Source organism: Leptonychotes weddellii, chromosome 9, assembly GCF_054177405.1.
Source record: "Leptonychotes weddellii isolate Sample4059 chromosome 9, ASM5417740v2, whole genome shotgun sequence".
NCBI lineage: Eukaryota > Metazoa > Chordata > Mammalia > Carnivora > Phocidae > Leptonychotes > Leptonychotes weddellii.
Genome location: NC_138377.1, coordinates 19,464,940 through 19,489,777, shown reverse-complemented (window position 1 = coordinate 19,489,777; position 24,838 = coordinate 19,464,940). Strand labels below are relative to the sequence as shown.

Here is a 24,838-nt window from a genome sequence, read left to right as displayed (position 1 = left end):
CAACTGAGCCACCCAGGCGCCTGAAGAGGTTTAGTTTTTAAGCTGGATTTTTTTCAGTCAGATTTCACAATGTAGACTATAATAAGTACTTTCATACCCAAGTTACATTCTCAATGATATTTTTTCCTATTCTTATTTAACTTTGTTTCCTTTTGAGCCAGTATTTATATAGAAACCTACGGCTTCCTGTGAGGAACGTATCTTAGAGAGATGACCACAGCTGGTCATGAAATGCCACTGAGTATAAAGCTGGATGTCATTTCTTTCACTGCTTGTCATAATAACAGTAAAAAAAAAAAAATTCTAAAAATCTTGATGTTTTCCCTCTAATGTCTCCTAACCACTATTTCCTAGGTGCCTTTCTACGGAGCCTTATGAAAGTTATAATGGGAAAGTGAAATAGCAGGAGAACAATGACCTCTGTGCCCATATCATGGTGCTATTTATCTCCAGGCTCCCGAATGTCTTAATGGGGGGGGATACTATGATGTTTGATGGTGTTTTGTCCTTACTCTCCGCCTACATGTTCACATGCATCCAACAGACCTGAGGAAAATTTTCCATTTCTTCATATGAAACACAAAACATTTGTGTATGTGTATATCAGATTCTGAGGTACCATAATTGGCTTGAGATACAATCTACATTGAAGGGCAGCTGCCAGATTAGGATGGCAGGGGTTTATGCAGACATAAAAAATCACTTAGCAAAAGAATTCATTCTTTGGTGAAGAGAATAATCACTAAACAAAAAGTCACTCAAGTAAAAAATAACTCCATAATTATTCTAAGAAGGGTTTTAAAGGAAAATTGTAATGTGTTACGGGCACTCATAATAAACACCATATTTAAAACCATAGGTTCCAAAGGCTTCTTTAAGGATATTACATACAAACTGAGACTTGAAGAGTAAGTATAATAAGGAAGAAGAGAGGTAAATGGTGGGGGAGGGTATCCTGGGTTAACAAACTCACACCTTGTTCACACTGGTAACAGTTTATCAACATTTTAAGTATATTCACAGAATGAAATCTAGCCACTAACAGTATTAGTGTTCTTATTCTTTGCACAAGATGATATATTTCTGAACAGTTCTATGAAAAGATTTTCTACTTTTTGATGATTTAAATTTTATAGTAATATAATCTAACTGCCTTTGCCCACTCATCCACAGTTACCAGCAACCTCCACACAAAAAATTTGCTTAATTAAGATTACTACCTTGGGTGATTCATTTTAAGTTTTTCTGAGAAGTGTAACGTCTAAAAAGAAGAGATTCCATACACTTTTTAGTAAATTGGGTAACATAAATGTATCTGGGGGGCATTATTTGTATAATTCATAACAACAATTTCTTCAAACTCCTAACACGACTATTACTAACATGTACTTGCCTTACATTTTAATCTTTCTATGAGTTGCATTTCCTTAAATCCAATTTAAAAACTGGTACAGGACTTCATTACTTACGATTCAAGTGTGAAAATTGTGGACTAGACAGGAAGCGACTGTGATCACGCCAAGAGAATGAGTGCTCTAACCCATGAGCGAGGGAACTTTCAGGAAAGAGTCTGTCATCCTAAAACAAAGAACACAGCACTTCAGTTCAATGATTACAAAATGTAAGGATCAGGATTCATTTAAATGTGCTGAAAATGAAACTGAACCTACTATATGAGCTATGTTATACAACAATTTAATGGTAAAAAAATAAGTGCACGCTAAAGAAAAATATTAAAAAAAAAAAAAAAAAAGGGAGAGAGAGAAGGAAATCACTCATGGCCATAACAGCATGACATATTTCTTTCTAGTCTTTTTTTTCCTGTGGCTTGGTTTTGTAAATGTTGTTATAAAACTGTGTTCTTCATTTATGTATACTAATACTCTGAACACTTTTGAAGTCACTATGCTATCTTAACCTTTAGCTTATGTGTTACTCATGTACTATCTAGTGGATAAACTATGGTTTCCTCAGCTATTACTTTATTGGGCATTTAGGTGGTTTCCAATGCTTTTCTCCTATAAATAACAATGTGAAAATATCTTTAAATATATAACCTTTTCTATATTTAGGACTATTCCTTATAACAAATTCTTAGGTAGAAATACTGGGTCAAAAAAACCCAATTTGATGTTTTTAAATACACTTAGCTACACTGCATTCCATAACGATTATACCAATCCTCTTACTCATTCAACAAATATTTAATACATAAACAAAATGAATATAGAAAAAGGCCCTCTCCTCATGGGCTGTATGAATGTGTTCTTGTACCCAAATCTTAGCTGAAAATGGGAATTTTAACTACAAATAATTTATTAATTAGATTAAAAACAAATGCTTTAGTATGTTTTCTATAATAGTGAACTTGCAGTTTTTTTTCTCTTGGATGTGTTCTAATTATTTACACTACCCTTTACTTTTTTCTTTTTTTCACTGATTCATTCATGCAACAATAATTTATTGGGCACTAAGTATGTGCTGGTCAAAGAGCAAACAAAACACTGAGGTATACAGTTATGAAACCTTCAGGCTTGCAGAAGAGAAAGGCACCAAATAAATAAACTATGCAAAATATAATATAATGAAAAATTACAATGAGTGCTAGAAGAAGAATAGGAAATAGTTAAATTTAGATTAGAGGTCCAGAGGAGGCCCCTCTGGGACGTGACATTTAAAGCAATATTTGAATGCTGAGTATGAATCAGCCAGGCAAAAGCTTACGGGTGGAGGATGAGAAAGTGGGAGGCAAGGGGGAGCAGGAGATGGTGGTCGGGGAATGATGTCCCAGACTTGTGTGAGGGGCTGAGGTGGGAAAGTTTGGTGTGTTTGAAGAACTGAAGGAAGGTCCCTTGGCTTCGGCACACTAAACCGGGGAAATTGGTTACAATGAGATCCAGAGGTGAGATTTGGATTTGGGATTTTTTTTCTTAGGTACGATGAGAAGGCACTCAAAGGTTTTAAGGAGATTTCTATTTAAATTTTAAGGAGATTTAGGGGCACCTGGGTAGCTCAGTTGGTGAAGCATCTGCCTTCAGCTCAGGTCATGATCCCAGGGTCCTGGGATTGAGTCCTGCATCGGGCGCCCTGCTCAGCAGGAAGCCTGCTTCTCCCTCTGCCTGCTGCTCCCCCCTGCTTGTGCTCTCACTCTCTCTCTCTGTCAAATAAATAAATAAAATCTTTGAAAAAAATGAATAAATTTTAAGGAGATTTAAATTTATATTTCTCAAAGATACTCTGGGCTCTATGTGAAGAGATTGAAATAGCACAAGTGTTGAAGTGGGAAAACCAGTTTAAAAACTGTAATTGAGGACGACCGTGGGGCCGAGGGAGAGGAGGGGATCAAGAATGCTGCCAGAGTCTAGATGAGACATCTGCAGGTTAGGTGGCCCCCATGGATTCCTCCCAAACTTCGCCCCACAGAATAGGGCCTCATGCCACAGGACCATTTGATGAACTAGTCGTCATTCTCCGTATCAAGTACCAAGTTTATATTTTATTTCTTTGTCACATATGTATGTATGCAAATGCAAAAGAAAGGCCAAAAAGAACAAGTTTATGTATAGTGGTAAAAGGCCTATTTATTCTGAACTAAAAGCATGGACATTACCCTCAGATAATTCAAGATCATTAGCCTGCATGTACCAAGAGGGAGTTTAGGTCTATTTAAGATGAAGGCCCTGAGTGATTTATGGTTTTTACTAATTATGGGGATTTCATAAGAAACTAGAAGTCATTCAGTGTACGATGTCTGGAAAGGAAAGGATATACATCGTGTCCCCAGTGCATTCCAATAACTACTTTGAATGAGCTGACATGGGGCAACTAAAGGTGGGGCCAATAGAGCTAGCTTATCACAGTTCAGACACAAAACACTTAAGGCCTGGATATGGAGTTGGAAGATGCACAAATGAAAAGGAGAGTTATGTCCTCAACCGGTGCTAGAAATCTCCATTTAATTAAGCGTGGTTTCTATGAAGCATGAAAGAGAAAAGCATAATAAATGGCTTCCCACTAACAGATGCTTTGATCATTATGGGCCAATAAGAAAAAGAAAAAATAAGGGAAGCAGTGGAGAGAGCAAGAGGGGAGCTGTAGGTCTGGGCGTCATGCTGAATGAAACACAGTGCAAAAACAGCCTTAAAATGGGCCTACCAGAGGAAGGATACAGCACCCGAAGACATTCAAATCCTATTCATCCTTCCCAAAAGACATGGTTTTAAATTTCTAAAACAAAATCAACTGGTATCAAGACATGAGTTATATGTTTTCTGTTTACAGAAAAAGAGTAATTTATATTTTCAATGACAAAACCAGCTTACTGGCATATGACAATTAAAATATTTCACTCTTAGCAAATTTGGAAAATACAGAAGAAACTGAAAGAAAATAATGCAATAAATTAAAAAGTAGCCTACTAGCCTAATTTAAGGGTATGTTTTTGGATTCTTTTTTTTTTTAAATTTTTTATTGTTATGTTAATCACCATACATTACATCATTAGTTTCTGATGTAGTGTTCCATGATTCATTGTTTGCATAAAACACCCAGTCCTCCATGCAGAGCGTGCCCTCTTTAATACCCATCACCAGGCTAACCCATCCTCCCACTCCTCTCCCCTCCAGAACCCTCAGTTTGCTTTTCAGAGTCCATAGTCTCTCATGGTTCGTCTCCCCCTCCGATTTCCCCCCTTCATTCTTCCCCTCCTGCTATCTTCTTTTTTTTTTTTTAACATATATTGTATTGTTTCAGAGGTACAGATCTGTGATTCAACAGTCTTGCACAATTCACAGCATTCACCATAGCACATACCCTCCCCAGTGTCTGTCACCCAGCCACCCCATTCCTCCCACTCCCCCCCACCACTCCAGCAACCCTCATTTTGTTTCCTGAGATTAAGGATTCTTCTTTATAAATACCTTTTTGTCTTGAGATTACCATTTGTTGACAATTTTATTTCCTACTTTTTCATGTAGCATGGGAATTTTTTCTACCATCGTCATTATCATCATTATGGTTATACCATAGTTTATTTGACTAATCTCCCATTGTTGGAAATGCAAGGCCGATTTTCAGGTTTCTTTCTTTTTTTTTTTTCCTGTTATAATTTGATAAACATCTTGGTATGCAGAGCTTGGTCCACATTTTAAATTTATTAACATAGATTTCCAGAAGTTGAATTATGAGGTAACACATTTTAAGGGTGCTTTTTAATAACCATTTCATCTAAATTGTCAAATTTATTGTCAGTATGCTGATACTCATAACATTTCCTAAATATCCTTTTAGTGTCTGTGAGAGTTCTAGTAATATCCCTCTTTCATTCTTAATATTGGCAATTTGTATATTCTCTCCTTTTTCCTAATCAATCTGGGTAGAGCTTTAAAAATTTTACTGATCTTTTCAAAAAACCTGGTTTCGTTTTCATGCCCCTTCCCCATTTTCCTGCTTTCTATTTCATTGATTTCTGCTCCTATCTTTATTATTCTCTTCCTTTTACTTTATTTAGGTTTGTTGTTTGTTTTTTAGTTTCAAGCTTGGATTATCGATTATCAACTTTTCTTCTTTTGAAATATACACATTTAATGTTATAATCTTCTGTCCAAGCACTATCTTAACTGAGTCCCACACATTCTGATAAATTGTACTTTTATTTTTATACACTTAAAATATTTTCTAATTTTCCTTTTGAACCCCCAATGGGTTATTTAAAAATATGTTGTTTATTTTCCATCTAGGAATCGTCCAGATATCTGTTATTGATTTCTAGCTTCATTCCATTGTAGTTAGATGACATACTTTGCATAATTTCAATCATCTTAAATTTACTGAGATTTGTTTTATTGCCCAGAATACAGTCTATTTTGGAGAATGTTAGATGTGCACTTGAAAATTACATGTAATCAGCTGTTGTTACGTGGAGTATCCTATAAATGTCAGTTAGGTCTAGTTGGCTGATAGTGTTGCTCAAGCTTTCTATATCTTTACTGATTTTCTGCCTACTGTTTTATCAATTACTGAGAGAGGGATGTTGAAATCTTCAGCTATAAGTATAGATTTGTCTATTTTTTCTTTATGATTCTATCAAGTTTTGCTTCATATATTTTGACACTCTGTTAATAGGTACATACAATTTAGGACTGTTATCCTTTCCCTTTAAAACTGTTGACTTTTTCAAACCACTCATATGCCTGTTTTTCATGTATAGAAATGAGGAAGCTTAACTCTAATTCAGCTTTATGTTGCAACATTTTATAGGTCTTCAAAAGACTATCAGACTCCCTCATATTACCTTGAAATATAACTAATGAAATGAACTGTAAAAGAATACCCCCAAAGAAAAATATCTCACAATCCCTTTGAACAGTCAACATACTAGAATTTGGAAAAACCAACCAACCAACCAACCCTCAATTTTCTCCAATTTTATATTGATATTTAATTTGTGGAATTTCTATACAACTAAATCTTACAAGGTAATCTTAAAATGAATGTTTCTTTTGAATTCTTACCCATCTTTCAATCAAATACTTAAATATTTAAATGGAAGTACAGGTTAAAAAAGGAAGATTCTTTGCAATTTTAGGAATCCTAGCTTTTGCTTTTTACCAATTCTTATATCCTTAGCACAAGGACCTATTTTTATTGCTGTCTTAAGTCTCAACAAGCTAGTTAGCCAGAATTCCCTGCAAAAATTCCACTGGGTGAAGGGACTTGCATTTTCTAATATTTTCCCTGGGTTTCTTCCACTTCTCTTTCATAACCCACATTGTAATTGGTTTCTTAAAAGCTGTTCCAACCTGACTAAATCTCTTTGCTAAACTGATCTCTAATGATTAATATTTAATGACGCCCACCAAGTATTTTTCTCTCAGGAATATTATAAGTTCAAAGTTTAGAAGACAGATGATACATGTGATTTTTTTTTTAATTTTAATTTATCTAACCCTTCCCCTGGAGAGAAGGAAAAAAAACACTTATGTGTTTCTGAATCTGTGGCAGCAATGTTTTCCTGAATTTGTCTCTTGCCTAACAACTTAGTGTACCTCCATCTCTTCCCCACTCTTAATTCCCAATTCTCCATCAGTGCTCGAAAAAGCTTAACCTCTTCTTCAGTAAATTTTATTCCTATTTGAAAGTTCACCCTGGCAGATAGTTTACTTAAAGCCTGTCTTCCCTATCTCAATCTGCATGGCTTCAATTTTAGCTTTTAACCTCAATGAGGGTGAGGCTTTCCTTGTCTCAATCCTTCTACCTACCCATCCAAATAGTCCAGAATTTAGCACAGCACCATTTGCAGTAAGGAACCCAAAAATGGTCATATATGCTCATTTCTTGGCCAAAGTGAAGAAATTAAAGTTTGCTATGGTTGAAGCTGGGAAATAGGAGACTGCCACTCTCACATTCCAGTTTCTTCATGTTGAAAAATGAGGTTGCTGGAGCAGATCATGTCTAAGTCTTCTGGGCACTAACATTTGATGATTCTAATCTGTCTGAACAGAACCACTGAAGGACCAGTACTCTATGCAAATGATCTTTACCAGAGGAAATGCAACAATACCATAAACCCAAAGCCACACCTGTCCACATGAAGGGACTCACGAAAATAATGTGCCAGATCAGGCTATTTGATTAATTTACCTTTATCCAATTGATATTTTATTATATATAATTTAATATTCCTAGTGACTCACTAATGAAAAAGACTGTACTTGTTTTTTTTAACATACTTTAGATTTGGACCTATATGGCTTTCATCCATTTTCAGAAATCAAATCTACTCACAGTGGATAAAAATTTGCCATAAATAAGGATACTCAAGAGAATGTGCCACTGACTTAGGAATCAAAGGAAGAAATCAAAGATGTTTTAATCATGGTGCTTCACTGGAATCAGTGCTTCTTCTCTTAAGGTGACCGTTGTAAAGGAAACAATGCTTATTTGGATAAATATGTTATGAGATTTTTAATTAAGACTAATAAGACATTTAATCAATATTCCTTATATTTTTAGCCTCTAGAATTTTTGGCGACTAAAAGTGTTACCTTTACAGGTGAATTTCTCTACAATCTTTCCTAATGTCCTTGTTTAGTAAATTATAGGTAAGGTGAAAGTATGGTGCTTATCAAGGGAACTAAGTTTGGTAGAGGGCGGGCTCTAGCAGGTTAAAAAATTAATATGCTCATCTAAGTATCTGTGTTGATTCCTAAATAAGCACCTTTGACTCACTGCTATTTTCAAATTTTATAACAAAGAAAAATTCCAATTCATTTGCCAATCTTTTGTTTAGAGCTAGATGAAATCAACTAGTTAAATATTATAGCTGGCAAGTTAGTATTGATCACTTCAAAAGAATAAAAATCTCTTTAGGCTTCTGCATGATTTGTTTGCCTACAAAGTTTCAGATGTGTCATCTAAGCATTACTGGAAAAACAGCATTTAAATTTTTTGTGAGAATTCCAGAAAAGCTGAAGCGAGGGGGGAAAAAAACTATTCACCAATTTAGCACGTGTAGTATGCTCACTGTGTATTCTGGAGTTAAAGATGAGGCACAGTGTCCTCAAAAGTCATATAATCCAGTAGGGCAGCATTTCCCAAATTTCAGTCATCACCTATAGTTATACTTAGTATTTTTTTATGTTAGCTTAAAGATTAGCCTTGCACGCTAAATCGCTATATAGGAGAGGCTTAAAGGATGGGAGACTGGTTGGGGATAGGGGAAGCCTGCAGTTGTATTTGCACAGCAGTTTATATATGATTTCTCATCTAAGCATGGAGAGAGGTGATTATAAATGAGATACCTGGAGTATTATGGGGTTAAAGCTCCTCAAATTCTCCCATGGTTGCTGCTATTGTTTCTAAGCGACATCTGTAAAATTACCTCAATAACAATACACTGGTGATAGATTTTAAGAGTTATTAAATGAACATCACCTCTAATCTTGAATTGCACCAGGAATTATGCATAGCATGCAGCAGCTACTACTGGAGAAGATTTAAGCTATGTACAGAAATAGCTGACCTAAGAGAGGAAGTGCTAACAGCCATTAACTGCCATGAGCAAAATATAAACAAATCATGGAGAGATTCAAGGAGGGAGAAACAGCTTCCAGGAGCAAAGCATGTACTTATATCATACAAATGCTTACACTGAACAAATATGACAAAGGGCTTTGGCTGCAGTTTCTGTCTGCAGAAACTGTGCCGAAAACCATTGTCAACACTTCCTCACCTACCCCATCTTATCCTGCAAAACATCTGCTTCTTTAAAAAGACATTACGTACTAAGTCTTCAACTAGAAATTGAAAATTATGATTTTCCTTTCAGGAGGAGGAATAAAGGGGAGGAAAAAAACATACCTTCTGTGATTTTACTATAAAATCCCCTGCTAATTAAAACTGTATATTTAGTGTGGGTAGAGAGCAAAAAAGGGCGGGCAGCAAATGGGGATTTTTTTGGACAAAACCATGCTCCTCTGTGAATTCAGATTAGGAATGCTATGTTGACTTTTGAACATTCTGTTCTATTTGAAACAGCTGGGACAGCAAGGAAGACTGTATGTTTTACAGAAACCCAATTTGATGAAAGAGAGGCCATGAAAGGCTTCTGGTGTCCACACGGAGAGAAAATGTCGTGTCAGATTCAGCTTTGAATTGCATTCTAAACAAACTTTTAGATCAGGCTTTGTCCAGTTAACTTGGTCAGCTTAGTACAATATTATATTATGCTCTCAGAAACTGTGGACATTGATCCTACTGAAAATCTTGAAAGCTTTATAGAAATCTAATTTTTTTTTTTTTTTTTTTAGTTTTAATTTAAATCCCAGTTAGTCAGCATACAGTGTAACGTTAGTTTCAGGCGTACAATCCAGTGGTTCAACACCTCCATACATCACCCGGTGTGCATCCTGACAAGCGCCCTCCTTAATCCCCATCAGCTACTTAACCCATCTGCTCTCCATAGAAGTAAACAGCAGGAGGTTGCTGTAGCCTAGACAGAGAGTACCTGGCTTGTCTACTTCCTGCTCACTGCTCTCTCCACCACCAGTGTGGTTATGCTGCATGTCTCACTGCTTTCTTACAACAGCAACAAAATGAGAGAAGCCAGTTGCCAATCTGGTTCTGATGTGCCAACAGTTCCTTGTCTGTCAAGAGTCATGCAGTCAGGGTTCTACAACCATAATGCTAATAGTGATCCTCTTCCAAACCACTGTGCATAAAACTCCCCTGTGCCTTGTCATCATAAGCCTCTTTTCAAAAGCCTTTGAAGCATCTTTGTAGCTGTCACATGCTCTACATGCATTAGCTCATTTAATCCTTGCAGCAACCCTGACAGGTTGGCACCATTATTTGTCCCCTTTTACCATTGAAGGTTATAGAGCAAATAAATGGTGGAGCAATTAAATGGTGGAGGTAGTGTGTTGACTACCTTTTCTCTGAACACCTACAGCAATTTATTGAGGCCTCCTCCATTACAGGATTTAGCCCTTTGTCTCTTGCACTACAGTTTGTGTGAAGGCTTTAAATCCCTAAGGGTTGGTAATGACTTTTCTTCTTCTGCCATTCTCTCCAGCTGCGCCCCTGCCCCGCAGAGTGCTTGTACGTTATAGAAACTCAAATGTTTGTTGGATGTTGTATTTAAACAACAACAAACACCAATGTCCTGCAATTAGAATGGAAGCTCCAAAGAGGCAGGGGGCTTCATCTGTTTTGTTCACTGATGAGTCGCATGCACCTAGTAAGTTCCTGGCACATAAGGGACACTGAGTGAATATATGTTGAATGCATGGGTAAGTATGAGGACTTTCCAAAGAGCGGGGGAAGTAATTATTTGATCGGTAAATCAAGAAGAGGACATACTGTATACATGCACACAGGAAGAAAGACGAGGTTGGTAATTTCTCCTTTCTTGAGACCAGGGGTTGGCAAACATATTCTTTCGAGGGCTAGATCGTACACATAGTAGGCTTTTTGAGCCATCTACTCTCTGCCATACCTACTCGACTCTGCTGCTGAGTGTGAAAGCAGCCACGGATGATATGTGAATAAATGTGTGGCTGAACTTCAATAAAATTTTATTTACAAAAGCAGTCAGCAGGCAGGATTTGCCTCATGGGAGGCAGTGTGTTGACTCCCGCTCTAACACAATGGGGCAAGAATTAATCTATTCCGTAAGACAAATAGGTAACCACTCCCTCCATGAAGACCATGCCTTTGGCATCTTTTTATGTCCTGCATCCTCACCTCATTTAGGTAGTACAGGGTGTTGTGGTGTAGTAGCAGCTCAGTATGTTTGTCGAATTAAACTGAATCCTATAGTAACTGATTTCCTGGAACCGCAGTTGTCAGGAGAACCAACAAATTCAAGTTACTGCAATGTGCCTTTTCTTTGAAGTCTCCTAGCAGAATATGTGGGCAGTTAATAGCTGTGGAAATAATAGCATATAAAACTAGGGCAGCACCTTCTCTCTTGACAGAGGACCAATGCCTCTTACTTGAAGCATATCCTTCAGGATGTCAACAATTAACCGGAGGTAGCTCTTCTGATTATCCGTGAAGCCAAGAAACGATTAACAATTGTCTCACTGCCCATCTGAGCTCTTGCTTCTTTTGAAACATTTTCAGTGAATTATTTTCATAAAAGGCATAGTACCTACAACTGGCCAAAATATGCTCCCACATTTTCTTCTCCAAAATATGATCTTCTCATGGGTGCTGAGTTAGATTATGCATTATTTTGGGCCAGACATCTGTTACCAATGGTGAGAGTCTACTTATTCATTACTGAAATGGATCAATGTTTTACAATGTTTAAGTAATATTAATGTAGAACAAATGTCATCATAAAATGTGCTTTGCGGCCTTTTCTTATACTTGCACTACCTACTTGCAAAATTTTGCTAAGTGTTGGCCTCACTTACAAACCAGGCCTGATTTCTTCTTCAGCTGCAAATGTAATTTTAAAGAGAACTCCAACAAGATTACTTGCTGAACATGTTAAACATTCATAGCTTTGCCATATGCTGTTATGGAAATTACACTGATTTAAAGCAATTTGGGTATCACTAGATAGTACTGACTCACCTGATACCCAATCTGTCTGTAGTGAGAAATAATGTTTTAAAGGTGTCATTTGCGTCTAGACCTCTGTTGAACTAAGAGGCCCATACTGTGTTTATGTATTTTTGGAGACAACGGATTTTCACATATTAAAAATATGGTCCAACATTTGGTGATTTCTAGAAAAATTCAGGTATAGGAGGCCCAAATTTACACTATTATAGCTTAGCAGTCAAGGATATAGATTACCGAAGCCAGGCAGATTTAGGTCTTAAACCTGGCTCCACCATTTAATTGCTCTATAACCTTCAATGGTAAAAGAGGACAAATAACAGTGCCAACCTGCCAGGGTTGCTGTGAGGATTAAATGAACTAATGCTTGTAAAGCGTGTGACAGCTACAAACAGAGCACCTTCACGTGGTTGGCTCAAAATGAGTCGGTAATATTATTAGCTATTGCTGCCTTACCCTCCTACTTCTTTTGAAGGTTAGCAGCACCCCGTGTAAGTGGTGGAGAAATGCTTGAGTGTATGGGACCTGATGAGGCTGTTGGAAGATGATTTAGTGAAATTAGGATCCGCTATACAAGACAACAAGGTCACTGTTATAGTCAATAATCCCCAATGATAAAAAAAACAAAGGGAAAAAGGCACAAAGTCACAGGACACCCTTTGCACAATTAGAGCATCAATAATGTGGCATAACTGTGCTGTTTTTACTTGGGATGAGAAAGTGGAGAGCTCATTTTAAGCATGCTAGGGAAGGACTTATGGACATGAACACTGTCTTTAGATCCACTGAGCATTCTATCCAATTACATTCAAAGGACGGAAGAAGCTTCTTAGAAATAATTACATTTGGCTGTAATAAGTGAATATATACAGTGTAATGAATATTCATACATATTGAGGTCTGTGAGAATATAAAAAAGACAGAAGAACCTTTACCTTTTTTTTTTTCCCCCCTAAATTGACTTGGGAGTAAACATTTGAATATAGATGGATTCTCTCTACGTCAGTGTTCTGAATGGGGAGACAGTTTTGCTCTCTAGGGGATGTTTGGCAAGTGTCTGGAGACATGTTTTGATGCCATAACTTGTGATGGAGGGTGCCACTCGCATCTGGTGAGTAGAATCTAGGGATGCTGCTAAATGTTCTATAATGCGTAAGACAGCCTCCACAACAAAGAATTATCTGGTCCAAATGTTAATGCCAAGGCTGAGAAACGCTGCTCTAAGCTAATAACTGTTCAGGGCCAAATGGGTTTAAAATCATCCACACCCCAGGTGGATCTTGGGGAGACTCTAGAGAATGGTAGGCTTTTTTGTCAATATGGTCAACTCTTTCCAGTCTCCTGTGTTGATTCCACACTAATGAACCATAAGCTGAAGTAGTTGTATGGAGTTCATATCTTCAGGAAAAGAATGATTATAAATGCCAAGATTAGAGTTTACAAAGTACTACGTGTTACTTGACCTTCTGGAGACTTCAGCACTGAGAGTAGCTGGACTTAACTACGCACAGAGGTGGGCATCCACCTGTGCTGAGCCTCTGACCAACCAAGAGACCAGGGGTCTCCTGGTACATGATTTCTTAAGCAACATCAATGCCAAGAGACAAACAACATGTTAAGCAACAATGGCATAAAATTAAAGATAGCTCCCAAGTAAAAAGTTATAGGTATAAATCTCTGGAAATTTTATTCTCTACTCCCACAGAACTGAAAATTAAGGAATATCTTTTCTTTTATAAGCACCCTTACATTAACTCTGCAGGGGCAGCTTAGAAGGCTGTAGCCACAAACATGGATAATGCTCAAAGACTGAAAATGTATAAAAAGGACATTACTTTTAAGCCTCTGACTCTGTACTTGGTGTCATCTTGGTGCTGCTGAAGAGACTCTCCATGAACTCTGTATTTAGAATATCTCCCATCAATTCTCTCAGAAAAACTGTGGGAATCCTGAAAAACAAAACAAAACAAAACAATGTCAAAAACAGTAGATGAAAGGAAAATCAGTACTTGAAATAAGAATTAGAAAGTATTGGGGCGCCTGGGTGTCTCAGTCATTAAGCGTCTGCCTTTGGCTCAGGTCATGATCCCATGGTCCTGGGATCGAACCCCGCATCGGGCTCCCTGATCAGTGGGGAGTCTGCTTCTCCCTCTCCCACTCCCCCTGCTTGTGTTCCCTTTCTCGCTGTGTCTCTCTCTGTCAAATAAATAAATAAAATTAAAAAAAAAAAGAATTAGAAAGTATTGATAATTATAGGTATTTAGAAAGATCTCGGGGAACCATAGGTCACCAAGGAGAAAGAAGGAAATGGTTGCTCTGGATGCTACCTTAAAAATAAAAACAGGGTTACAGTTTGGTTATTTGCATTCTTTTCACAACTAGTTCTTATGCAGTCTGAAATGACTGACACTTTTAGCTGAAGGGAAACAGGTTCAAGTAACAGTGAGTTGTCCAAAGATGGTCATTAATGACACCACGTCACTTTCGAATGCTGCGTACTCTCTCTTGGAGTAGTGCCTGACATTAAAATAGTCTGTGTTTAAAAAAAAATGTTACTGTGGCACCTGGGTGGCTCAGTTGGTTAAGCATCCGACTCTTGGTTTCAGCTCAGGTCATGATCTTATGGTCATGGGATCGAGCCCCGTGTGGGGCAGGCTCTGTGCTCAGTGTGGAGTCTGCTCCAGATTCTCTCTCTCCCTCTCCCTCTGCCCCTCCTCCTTCGCACATGCACGCTCTCTCTCCCTCAAATAAAATCTTAAAAAAAAATGTTACCTTTAAAACTAAAGTCCTCTTTCACCATTAATTCTTAAACAACATTCTACCCTGTTAACCAATACATCACGTAGATTTTTAAACTGAAGGATACTTCATCTGCTCTCAAAAGCACAGAGATTCAGGTAGTAAAGAAATTAAGAAAAAAATGTCATTCATTCATTCTTTCCCCCCTCTCTCCTTCCCTTCTTCCCTTCCTCCATTTTTTGGGGAGAGGATGGAATGTAGCAGTCATGATACCCAGTTATTTAGACATTTCTATTATGAATTAGGGAGAAATTAGAATAAAATGAGAGCAACTGATCTGCATCTGTAAGAAAAATTATCTATGGGATTTAGTTCCCCAAATAGTCCCAAGAAACTTATTGAGTGTTCAAGCTGGAAGGGGTATTAGAATTCCAAAGTTCTCATTTTTATATATAAAAAGTTATAGCCCAGTGGAAGTTGAGAATGATTTGCCCAAGACTAGGCAATTTGTGACAGATTGGGCTTGGAGCCCAAAGCTATTTCCTTTCTACCATACCAAATATGTAAGGTTTAAATGTGGAATTGTAGAGTTGAACAACTTCTTTCAAAATAAGGTTAAAAAAATGAGAGGGCCTATGACATGTTTAAAGAAAAAAGGCAAGACTACCTAAAAGGATGAGATTTGTATTTACTATAGCTTATACTTACTTAGTCATAGACTATAGTATTATCAAGAAATATACATGTGAAATATATCTTCACAGAGATGCTAGTAATACCAGTGTGAGTACGAGCCATAGAGATAACATTGCTCAAGCCCCTCATTCTACAGATGAGGAAATACCAAAGATATTAAATAATTTTGTCTGGTACATGAGCTCGGATCAGAGCTTACATCTTTGGGCTCTTGTTGACAGCATCTTGATTTTTAGAAAGTTTTAGGGGCTTGAAAAACATGAGCTGCATCTCATAATCCAAAGGCTTTATGCATTTTTATTTAAGGCCATGTTTAGTTGTTTTCACTAAGTTGACTAAACAAGCTCTTTTTAATCATAGAGGGGACTTTAAAGTACATAGAGAGTGGGTTTCAAGCTAGAGGCAGTTAAGGCAAAGAAAATGGGCTTTGTAGTTAATACATGGAACTAGATCCCAGTTCCAATCACTTTATGTACTCCAAGCTTCTGTTTCTTTGGCTGTAAGACGGGGGGAAATAATGCCCATGTGTAGGGTGTCTCTGAGGATTTGAAAATAAGTGTAATATAGGTTAGAATGTAGCTACTGCCTGCTGCATAGTATGTGCGTATATAAGCTAGACTTGTAGATAATCACTAGCCCATAGGATAAAAAAAAATAAAACATTTTGGTAATAGTAGAGAACTTTTAAATTGTACTTGTGAATATTCTGTTCGGTGTAGACCCCTGGAGAAAAAGTGAGCTGTCACTGGAGGTTAAATGTTTTCTTTTTTATGCTGGTATATGATAGACATCTGTTTTTCACTGGCAAATGCCACCTGTTTCCAACACCTTCTCTTGTCTGCCCTTCCTTCCCTTAGATGACTTCTGTTAGCTACAGAGAAAAAAGTGGAAGGGATATGGGTGTAACATATTGCCTGCTATCCACACTGGGTAATAGGAGGGTGAGTCAAAATTACATCTCCTTGGACACTGGTTTCATAATCCTTTGATAGGGATTTAGACTGCAAATATATAATCAAATCATGAGAAAGAATCGAAACTTTAGCAAAACGTACTAGAAACACTTCGTTTGTTTTATTTGTGACAGCCTAGATTTCTGGATGTGTCAGCTCAACCTTGGATCCTGTTCAATAATGTTTAGTTACTGAACTATCAAAATATGCTTAATGAAATGTGACTTTAAGATAGCATAGATCTTGAGAGCCACATCCTATCAGTGTCTCTGATCATCAATATGGCATGATCAGGCTGTACTTCCTACTCATTAGATTCTCAAGTAATACGTTAGATTTAAACAAAACCTAAATGTAACATAAGTTATATTTTAAAGCCAATGTGAAATAAGAGGTTCATGGTTTTCAAAGAATACTCTCGCCATTGCTAGCTTCAGCCACATGGGGCCAAGGTATTGTAAATCACTACAATTGTCCATTATATATGCGTCCCTAAAGGGATATGCAAGGTATTCTCTGGCCTGAACCTTGTCTGGCAGGACTGGTGGCAGAATTATTTATTTTGCATGTCTCCTCTGTGAGAACTTCAAGAAGTTCCAGTAGGTAAGTCCACACATGTAATTAATTTCCTTGAAAATGAAATGATTTGTGGTTAGAGTTCTATCAATAAATGGCATGGGATATAAAATCTAAAACTCTGTGGATTTGAATTCAAAGATCATAGTATAGAGATAACCTGTATACTATCATATCTCTAAAACAAACAGTACTCTGAAAATTTGTAGTTAAAGAAGATAGTCCATAAATTAAAACTGCTTGTCAAAAAAGTTATCTATTGTCAATGTAAAGTGTAACCTCTTTTAAATCTTAGGTGTTTCTCAATTAAAGTTTTAGGAAGCCAAATGATCTGCTAGTGTGAGGGTAAAAGTCTCTATTTTCCTCTATTATGGTAATATATAAGTTTCAGTATTTTCAATTCTGACTTAATGAATGTCAATAAACTCTGAAAAGATGGAGTATTAAGAGTCCCCAATGTTTTTTGGTCTTTACTCCCTCCCTACAATCTTTTTGCACATCAGGAAGATGTCACATGTTCTCACTCAGATAAGAATACTGAAAGAGACAAGCCAACTTTTTCTCACTCTGAAGTCTTTGAAATCTTCTAGTAAGCTCAGTTTCTCAGGCACAGACTCCAGATGGTCCAAGGCCACTCGGGTACTCTGAAAAAGAAAACATAAGGAAACCAAACATTATAAAAAATTGATCAATACTCTCAGAATCCAAGTACTAAAACTCACTTGTACCATGGTTAGAAGCAGTTCAAGCAATAGATTTAGAGAGTCAAATAAGAACAGATATAATCGTATTTCTGAGATAAATACATCTTTTTAAGTCAGGAGAATTATTTCCTTTCACAAAGTATATGAGATGCATTTGCAAAACTGACTCAGATATAAAAACTCTTCCTGGATAATTACTTTCAACTGATATGCTACGAAACTTTCTATAGAGCATTTCATACAATATTAATTTATAAAAACCTGCTTCAGCGAACATCAGAAATAAAGCACAAAATAATATTGAGAAACAGATGAATTTGCAGTTACTTCACTATGGAGCATATTAGAGATCCTCACATGTTGCCATTATACAGAAGAAAAAAGTTCTCCACAATTATTTTAGTTAAAAAAGAAGAAGAGTTTCTCATAAAACTTGGGAGAAACATCTGAAATTAAGTATTTGCAACAGGGACACAAAATCCCATTGATTATAAATCAAAAACTTAGTTTTTAATCAGCTGGCCACTGATTTACACCCACCAATACGAACATTAAGAGGGAATTATCTAAACATTATTTTAAAGGCAATATGAACTAAGAAGTGGTAGAATAACCCTGAGAGCAGAGACTATATCATAGGCATCTCCGCATTCTTAGTCCTGTCACAAGACCAGCACATCTCTGTATTCTTAGTCAACAGATATTAAATTTAAAATGAATTGCAATTATTCAATGAAATAAACCACAAACCCCGTAGCTGGTGCACGGGAAGAAAGTGAAGTGCCTTGTGAGAACCAGGACGTAAGTTTGCACAGTGTTGTTGAGAAGTGAGTGGCCGCCCAATATTCCATGTGCTGCTTCCCCTGCATCTCCCATGTGAGTGGTTCCAAACAACACACTATATAAGTGCAAGTGACATGTCTCACTTATGAGCTGAGTCAGTTAAGAGCTTATGTGCTCCTGCTTCCATCTCAGCCCCTGCCATGAGGACCTTGGAGGCCACGTGCTTCAGATGGCAGAGCTCCGAGAGAGCTACTGACCATATTGGACTTCATGTGAGTGAGACATCAACTTCTACTGTGTTAATCCATGAGATTTCAGGGTTTGCTAGTTATTTCATAACACAAATGCCTTAATTATTAAAAATAATGCCTGAGAAGGACATAAATTGTAGGTAAATCAGGTGGTCAGTTGGTTCTTTTTTTGGTGGGAGGAGGCTCCAAATTATGAGTATATGAGGATTTTTTCCTCAGAGGGAGTTCAGGCTTTCTGGAACCAGAAAGGGTTAGGAACTGGTGTTACCATCATTTGGTATATCCACTTACATTTAATCTTCCTATTTTAAATCCTCTATCTCACCCTAGTGCTGTTGTCTGCCTTCACTTCCAATCTAGAGCTTCTCCAGAACATACACGTATGCCTCTGCAGGGTTTGTGTTGGGGTAGGGATGGAGACAGAGAGTTGAGGGTCTAACTCCTCCTTGCAGACATTTTCAATATACTAATTTCCACCCTCTCCTTCTGTAGTATAGTAAATGGTACATCCGATTCAAAAGCCTCCCTAAAATTCTGCAGGGTGAATATTTGCTTTTCGTTGGTATCCCCTTGATAGGCGCTTGCATTTTACCTTCTCTGTTTTGAGTCATTTTACCATTTTTCTTTCAGTATTCTCCAACTTGGGAGTTATACATGTCTTCTAGTTGTCAGTGCATAATCAGTGTTTCTCTTTGTTCATATTCTTATTTTTCTAATGTGATTTTTGAGAGAGCAAAAACACCCTAAGTTCGCCATTTTGAAACTGGAAGTCATATGTGCTGTTTCTTCAAGTTCATAAAATCTTCCTTTTCCAGTTCCATTTAAAGGATTTAGTATTGGGGCGCCTGGGTGGCTCAGATGGTTGAGCGTCTGCCTTCGGCTCAGGTCATGGTCCCGGGGTTCTGGGATCGAGTCCCGCATTGGGCTCCCTGCTAGACGGGGAGCCTGCTTCTCCCTCTGCCTCTGCCTCTCTCTCTCTCTCTGACTTTCATGAATAAATAAATAAAACATTAAAAAAAAATAAATAAAGGATTTAGTATTTTCTTCCTTTTGCTTAACATTTATATGCTTGTTAGGATTTTTTTTTTTTTTTTTTTTTGCCCCATGTGCTCACTTAAATGCCCATGCATTCTAAATGGCTTCATTTAATTTTTTTCATGTGTTGGGAAGATTCATCAGAATGACATGTTTCTTAATATAGGCCCCAACATGTAGGTTTAGGAGAGCAAGTAATTTTAGCCACCATATGTGCTATATGCTTTTTAATAGTAAAATTAATAGATTTCCTCAAAAATTATATTGGCCCTTTAACAATAAAATACAAATCCACACCATGGTGATTTTAAAACAAACTTTTTTTGCATCAGAAAAAAAATCTTCATAAACAATGATTCCAATAGATTTGTAGTTTGGAAACTTTATTTCCCTTTTGTTAATCCTGTAAATTTTCTCATTCAGAAGTGACCCTCTGAACTAGGGAGAAGTATGTTAAACTCATTTTGTTCTTAAAATAAGCACATGATTTCTTTCCCTACTGTAAAATTCAGCATGTTATGCAAATATTTTTGTTTAAAATTTTCAACCAACCAGGTGATTGCATGAAGAAATTTTTTCTTGCATATTTTCACATACTAGTTTATTTTGACTATTTGATAGTTTTTGGATGCATATTCAAAATGGCTATATATTTTTTTTGAGTGAACTTTAAAAAACTCCTTGGCTCCTACTTTCTTAAGTACAGTTATTTTTCTACTCTCCTCCCCTATCCCCTACATCTCCATTAATATCTTTAAACTTTTTCATCATCTATTTTAGTTGTGGCTTACTTTATATTCCTTTTATGTGTTGTTTCTAAGTATCTTCCTCAATATCTGAAATAGTTTCTAGTACACATGTCTTTCCCTACATCCTTACAGTCTTGTCAATCAGGTAACATCAAATGTATATCTAAATATAACAGAAAGGTCCATAGGACAGAGATGACACAGTTCTTGTTCTTTAGAAGCTTTTAAATTATGGGGGCGGGGAGGGGGATAAATTTGCATATGCAAGAGATGTAAGAATTATACAAAGAAAAAATTCACTGCATTTATTTTTAAAAAATTACATATACACATGCTGAGATTTTTAAGGCATCTGAAACAATAAGATATGAAATAATGAAGACAATGAGTCCAGGCCTGCAGGCATCTCACATCTCATAATTTCAAGATTAAGTGATATCTGGGGCGGTATATTTATTTTCTGACTGTCGTCTCTCTCTGCATGCGAGTGTGCTTAAAACCACCACTTCGGCATATAGACTTAAGAGTACGCATATTCACGTTCAAACATTTTTTTTTTCCTTTTAATAACGTGAGATTGTCTGAGATTCTATGATTAGAGTATGGTCACATTACATGTCACTTCAAGTTCACTTTTCCCCAAAAACTAACAGTGCTAGAAAAACAGAAACATTAGCAGATGAATAATCTAAATAAGGAACCTGTTGGTTTTTAGATGCTGTAAGGACCTATATAGCATGTTAGTTCCTAGGGCAAAATACCTCATGCAGAATCAGGGAAACTTTTTAATTTTTAAGTGGTTAATTATTTCTGCCTTACACAGTCTAATGCTTTAAAAGGCAAGGACAAATCCCTACTACTAGAATTAAGGGAATAATTTCTCCAGTTTATTCAGTAATGGCACCAGCAAATGACAGGTGCTTAACCTGTCTTTAATTTTCTTAGGTCAATTTTCTAGAAGAATTAATGAGACATTCACAAAAGGGTTTAAAGATGATTTCTCTTTTGAAAATATTTTAAGATACTAAATTTCATATCAAAATTGAAAACAAAGAAAAATTCACAATTAAGAATCCATTTAATAAAGGACCAATACTTTGTGTAGAATACTTGGTTTATCTCAGGAGCTGAACTTCCCTTGAGCTAAGAGCAGTGGCAAAGCAAATGATCAATTACTCCTAATTCTGTTTAGTAGCATGATGAAGGACTGAACCATAAAAATGTAACTCAATTTTGAATATACTTCTTAATCCTCACACCATCGTATGGTGCAGATACTATTGTTATTCCCATTATACAGATGAAGCAACTGAGAACCAAAGTGTAACTAACCTCGTCAGTCATGCAGTGGCAAATCTGGGATACAAATCCAAGCAGTTAGAATGCAGAAATGGCAGTGTTCTTAGTATAGAAATACTTTCATGGTAAATCCCCAGAAGCTGTAACATTGCTCGATGTAAATTCCTAATCCCTCTCTAGCTATCAACTTTTGGCATCTAGAACTTTGGAGATATGTCCCTGATGGGCTTATTTATGGAAGAGAAGTTTCAAGACACATGCAGGAAGAGGTTCATCTGGCTAGTGCTGAAGAGTCCGTGCTCAAGATCATGCACCCAGGCACATGCAAGCACAGGAGGGCTCAGGATTTTCTTTCTTTTGACTTGAGGAAGTTAGGTATGAGATTCAGTTTTATGATACTCACTAACACACCCTTGTCTTTTTTTGTAACATTTTGCAATAGTATAGCACACTATCTGGCCACAAGAGGTGCTTTAGTAAATGTTGGCTGTAAAGACAAAGGCAGAGTTACCACTCTCTGATCGACCCACCGGTTCTTGGCTTCTTTATTAAAAACTGAGAAGCGAAAGTTTGCAGTTTCATTTATTTTCTCTAGACTAAGGCAAGATCAAGTGGTAGAAACAACAGTGAAATTCAGAAATCGTGTCCATTCGGCTCTGTGGCATTTGCACCTACAGGCAGGTTTAGCTATCAATCTGTCCAAGAGCGCAAAGAATAAGCTGGCAATTTTACCATTCCCAAATCTTCAACACACATCAAACTGCCATGTAGTTGAGCAGTTTGTACTAGTCAACGGTATATTTTTCCTTAGTTGTTCCTTTGTTTCAGACTACAGGGAAATTGAATAATGAATGTAGTATGACAACATAAATAGCAGCAATTAGGAACTAGAAAGGGGCTTTTACTGCAGTTGTTAGTTTCCTGTCTCCTGTAGAGAAAGCTTAAAGAAACAGATTTAACCGTGGGTATACTTTGGTAAATATCCTTCTCTTTGTAAAAATGCACGTGTTTATTTTCTTCGGAACATATAACAACTACCATTTTCTGAGAATGCTATTGCAATCATACATTTTGAGGTTTAGATGATAAAAAAATTAAAGGAGATGCTATATTTTTATTTTAAAAATAAGTGTGTGCATTTTTGGCACTATACAGATGTTAAATAAACAAGGTTATGAAGCAGTTTATTTGGGTTCAAAAATGCAATTCTATTTCATTTGGAAAGAGATCCACTGCAAAACTTTCTTGACAAATGGCTGAAAGGTGGTAAGAAGACCTGAGTAAACAAATTTCAAGGGGAGGAAGGGTGAAATCATAAAAAGGATAGACTGTCTGTCTTTTTGCTTGTGGGGATTCTATCCAGCACAGCTGTATCAGCTTCATTGGGCCCTCTTTTCATCCAAACTGTATCAGGCACTCATTGAAACCAAACGGAACAGTCGCAGAGAATAGGCCAGCAAGTCATTTTGTGGATGTACATCCTTCAAAGGGCCTTAGTGCTTTGAGTTGTGTGGATTTCTCAGAATACCAGAAGAGTCCTCTATTTTTAGATTGTGTACTTTAAGAGAGTTCTAAAAATCAGACACCCACTTAGATACAAGTGTTTATGTGTATCTTGGAGTAAGAGGGTAAATAAGGCTTGTTACATATAAACACCAGTTCACGTGGCAATATGACACCAGTGACTATATTTGAGCTAAAATCTAGAATTTTTGTCAACAACAAATTCTATGTCTTCATATAACACCATTCTAGTCACAAGTAGTGGAAGAGCTCCTTTAAAAAGCACCCATCTATAAAATTTGAGAACAGGTGGCATATCTTCATTGAAAAACTTGAATAAAGAAGGCTTTCTAGATCTTTTCCAACTCTCATTCCCAATAATATTTAAGTGCACTATATGAAACTTACAGAATTTGCTATTCCAGATTACTGCTTTTTTTTTTAGACATGACCAAATTATAAGTCATAGTCAACCCATGATCTTATTTTAGATTAATTGGGGGAGTTTTTTGAATAATACGAAGAATGAGTTGAAGGGAAGACAGAAGGAATAAACAAACATCTCTCTTCCCCTTGAGATTTTTTTTTTTTTAAAGATTTTATTTATTTATTTGACAGAGAGAGAGACACAGCGAGAGAGGGAACACAAGCAGGGGGAGTGCGAGAGGGAGAAGCAGGCTTCCCGCGGAGCAGGGAGCCCGATGCGGGGCTCCATCCCAGGACCTGGAATCATGACCTGAGCAGAAGGCAGACGCTTAAGGACTGAGCCACCCAGGCGCCCCTCCCCTTGAGATTATTGAGATTCCCTTTCCATCTTTTTCTTGCCACTCCCTGATGTGAGGGAAGAATCACATATGAAGAAAAGTGAAGACTAGTTTAATGTTCTCTGTATGCCCTTACCACTGGTCTAAAGGCAGGAGGGTCTTGAGATCCACTATCTGATTTCTGTGACATCACTTTATTTCTTAAAATTGAAAATAAAAATTATTCCCAAGGCAAAGAATTTTAAGAATATTTGCCTCCAAGATGTGACTGCATGTTAACCAGGGGCAAACAGTATATGCAAAGACTTCCTGGAAGAGATGGAGTTTAGCATTTCTGCTACGGTGGCAGGTAAAGAGACCATGCTTCTGATTTATTGGTCCCAGACACATGCTTCACGCCAGCAGATGAACAGTGGTGAGGTGGAAGGCAGGCTGAACCGGAAATCGGCATACCTGATTTGTGGATATGCATAGTTCCAGTAATGTTATTTGTGTTCTGTAGTTTGGGGAATATCACTTTTCCCAGCCTTTCTAAGCTTCAGTCTTTTATTTGCAAAATGGGGATAAACAGTGATGGTCTTTATTATCTCATACCCACAGGGCAGCTGTTATTATTAAGTAAGAGAGTGAATCTGAAAGCGCAGTGAAAGTTGTCAAATACTTTGCAAGCAGCAGGTATTTTAAAAAGGCTGATTCTGTGACGTACTGTCAACT

At 37.0% G+C, this 24,838-nt stretch overlaps 1 protein-coding gene and 1 long non-coding RNA gene across 13 annotated transcripts in view; one reads left to right on the top strand and one right to left on the bottom strand.

Moving 5' to 3' along the window:
- Positions 1 to 24,838, bottom strand: part of CEP128 (centrosomal protein 128) — a 381,239-nt gene that overhangs the window by 6,301 nt on the left and 350,100 nt on the right. For 11 of the 12 annotated variants that reach the window (XM_081830112.1, XM_081830117.1, XM_081830119.1 and 8 more), the window contains 3 exons: positions 17,603 to 17,680; positions 13,908 to 14,021; positions 1,470 to 1,578 (listed from right to left, as the gene is read on the bottom strand). In XM_081830112.1, the coding sequence (XP_081686238.1) occupies positions 1,470 to 1,578; positions 13,908 to 14,021; positions 17,603 to 17,680 (301 nt within the window). Of the gene's footprint in view, positions 1 to 1,469; positions 1,579 to 13,907; positions 14,022 to 17,602; positions 17,681 to 24,838 lie in introns of those variants that run through there. The other variant, XM_081830120.1, reaches the window with a different exon arrangement.
- LOC115940964 (uncharacterized) overlaps positions 1 to 24,838 on the top strand; it is a 78,737-nt gene that overhangs the window by 30,762 nt on the left and 23,137 nt on the right. The window contains exon 7 of the long non-coding RNA XR_004075687.2: positions 7,736 to 7,912. This is a non-coding gene — a long non-coding RNA (uncharacterized LOC115940964). The remainder of the gene's footprint in view (positions 1 to 7,735; positions 7,913 to 24,838) is intronic.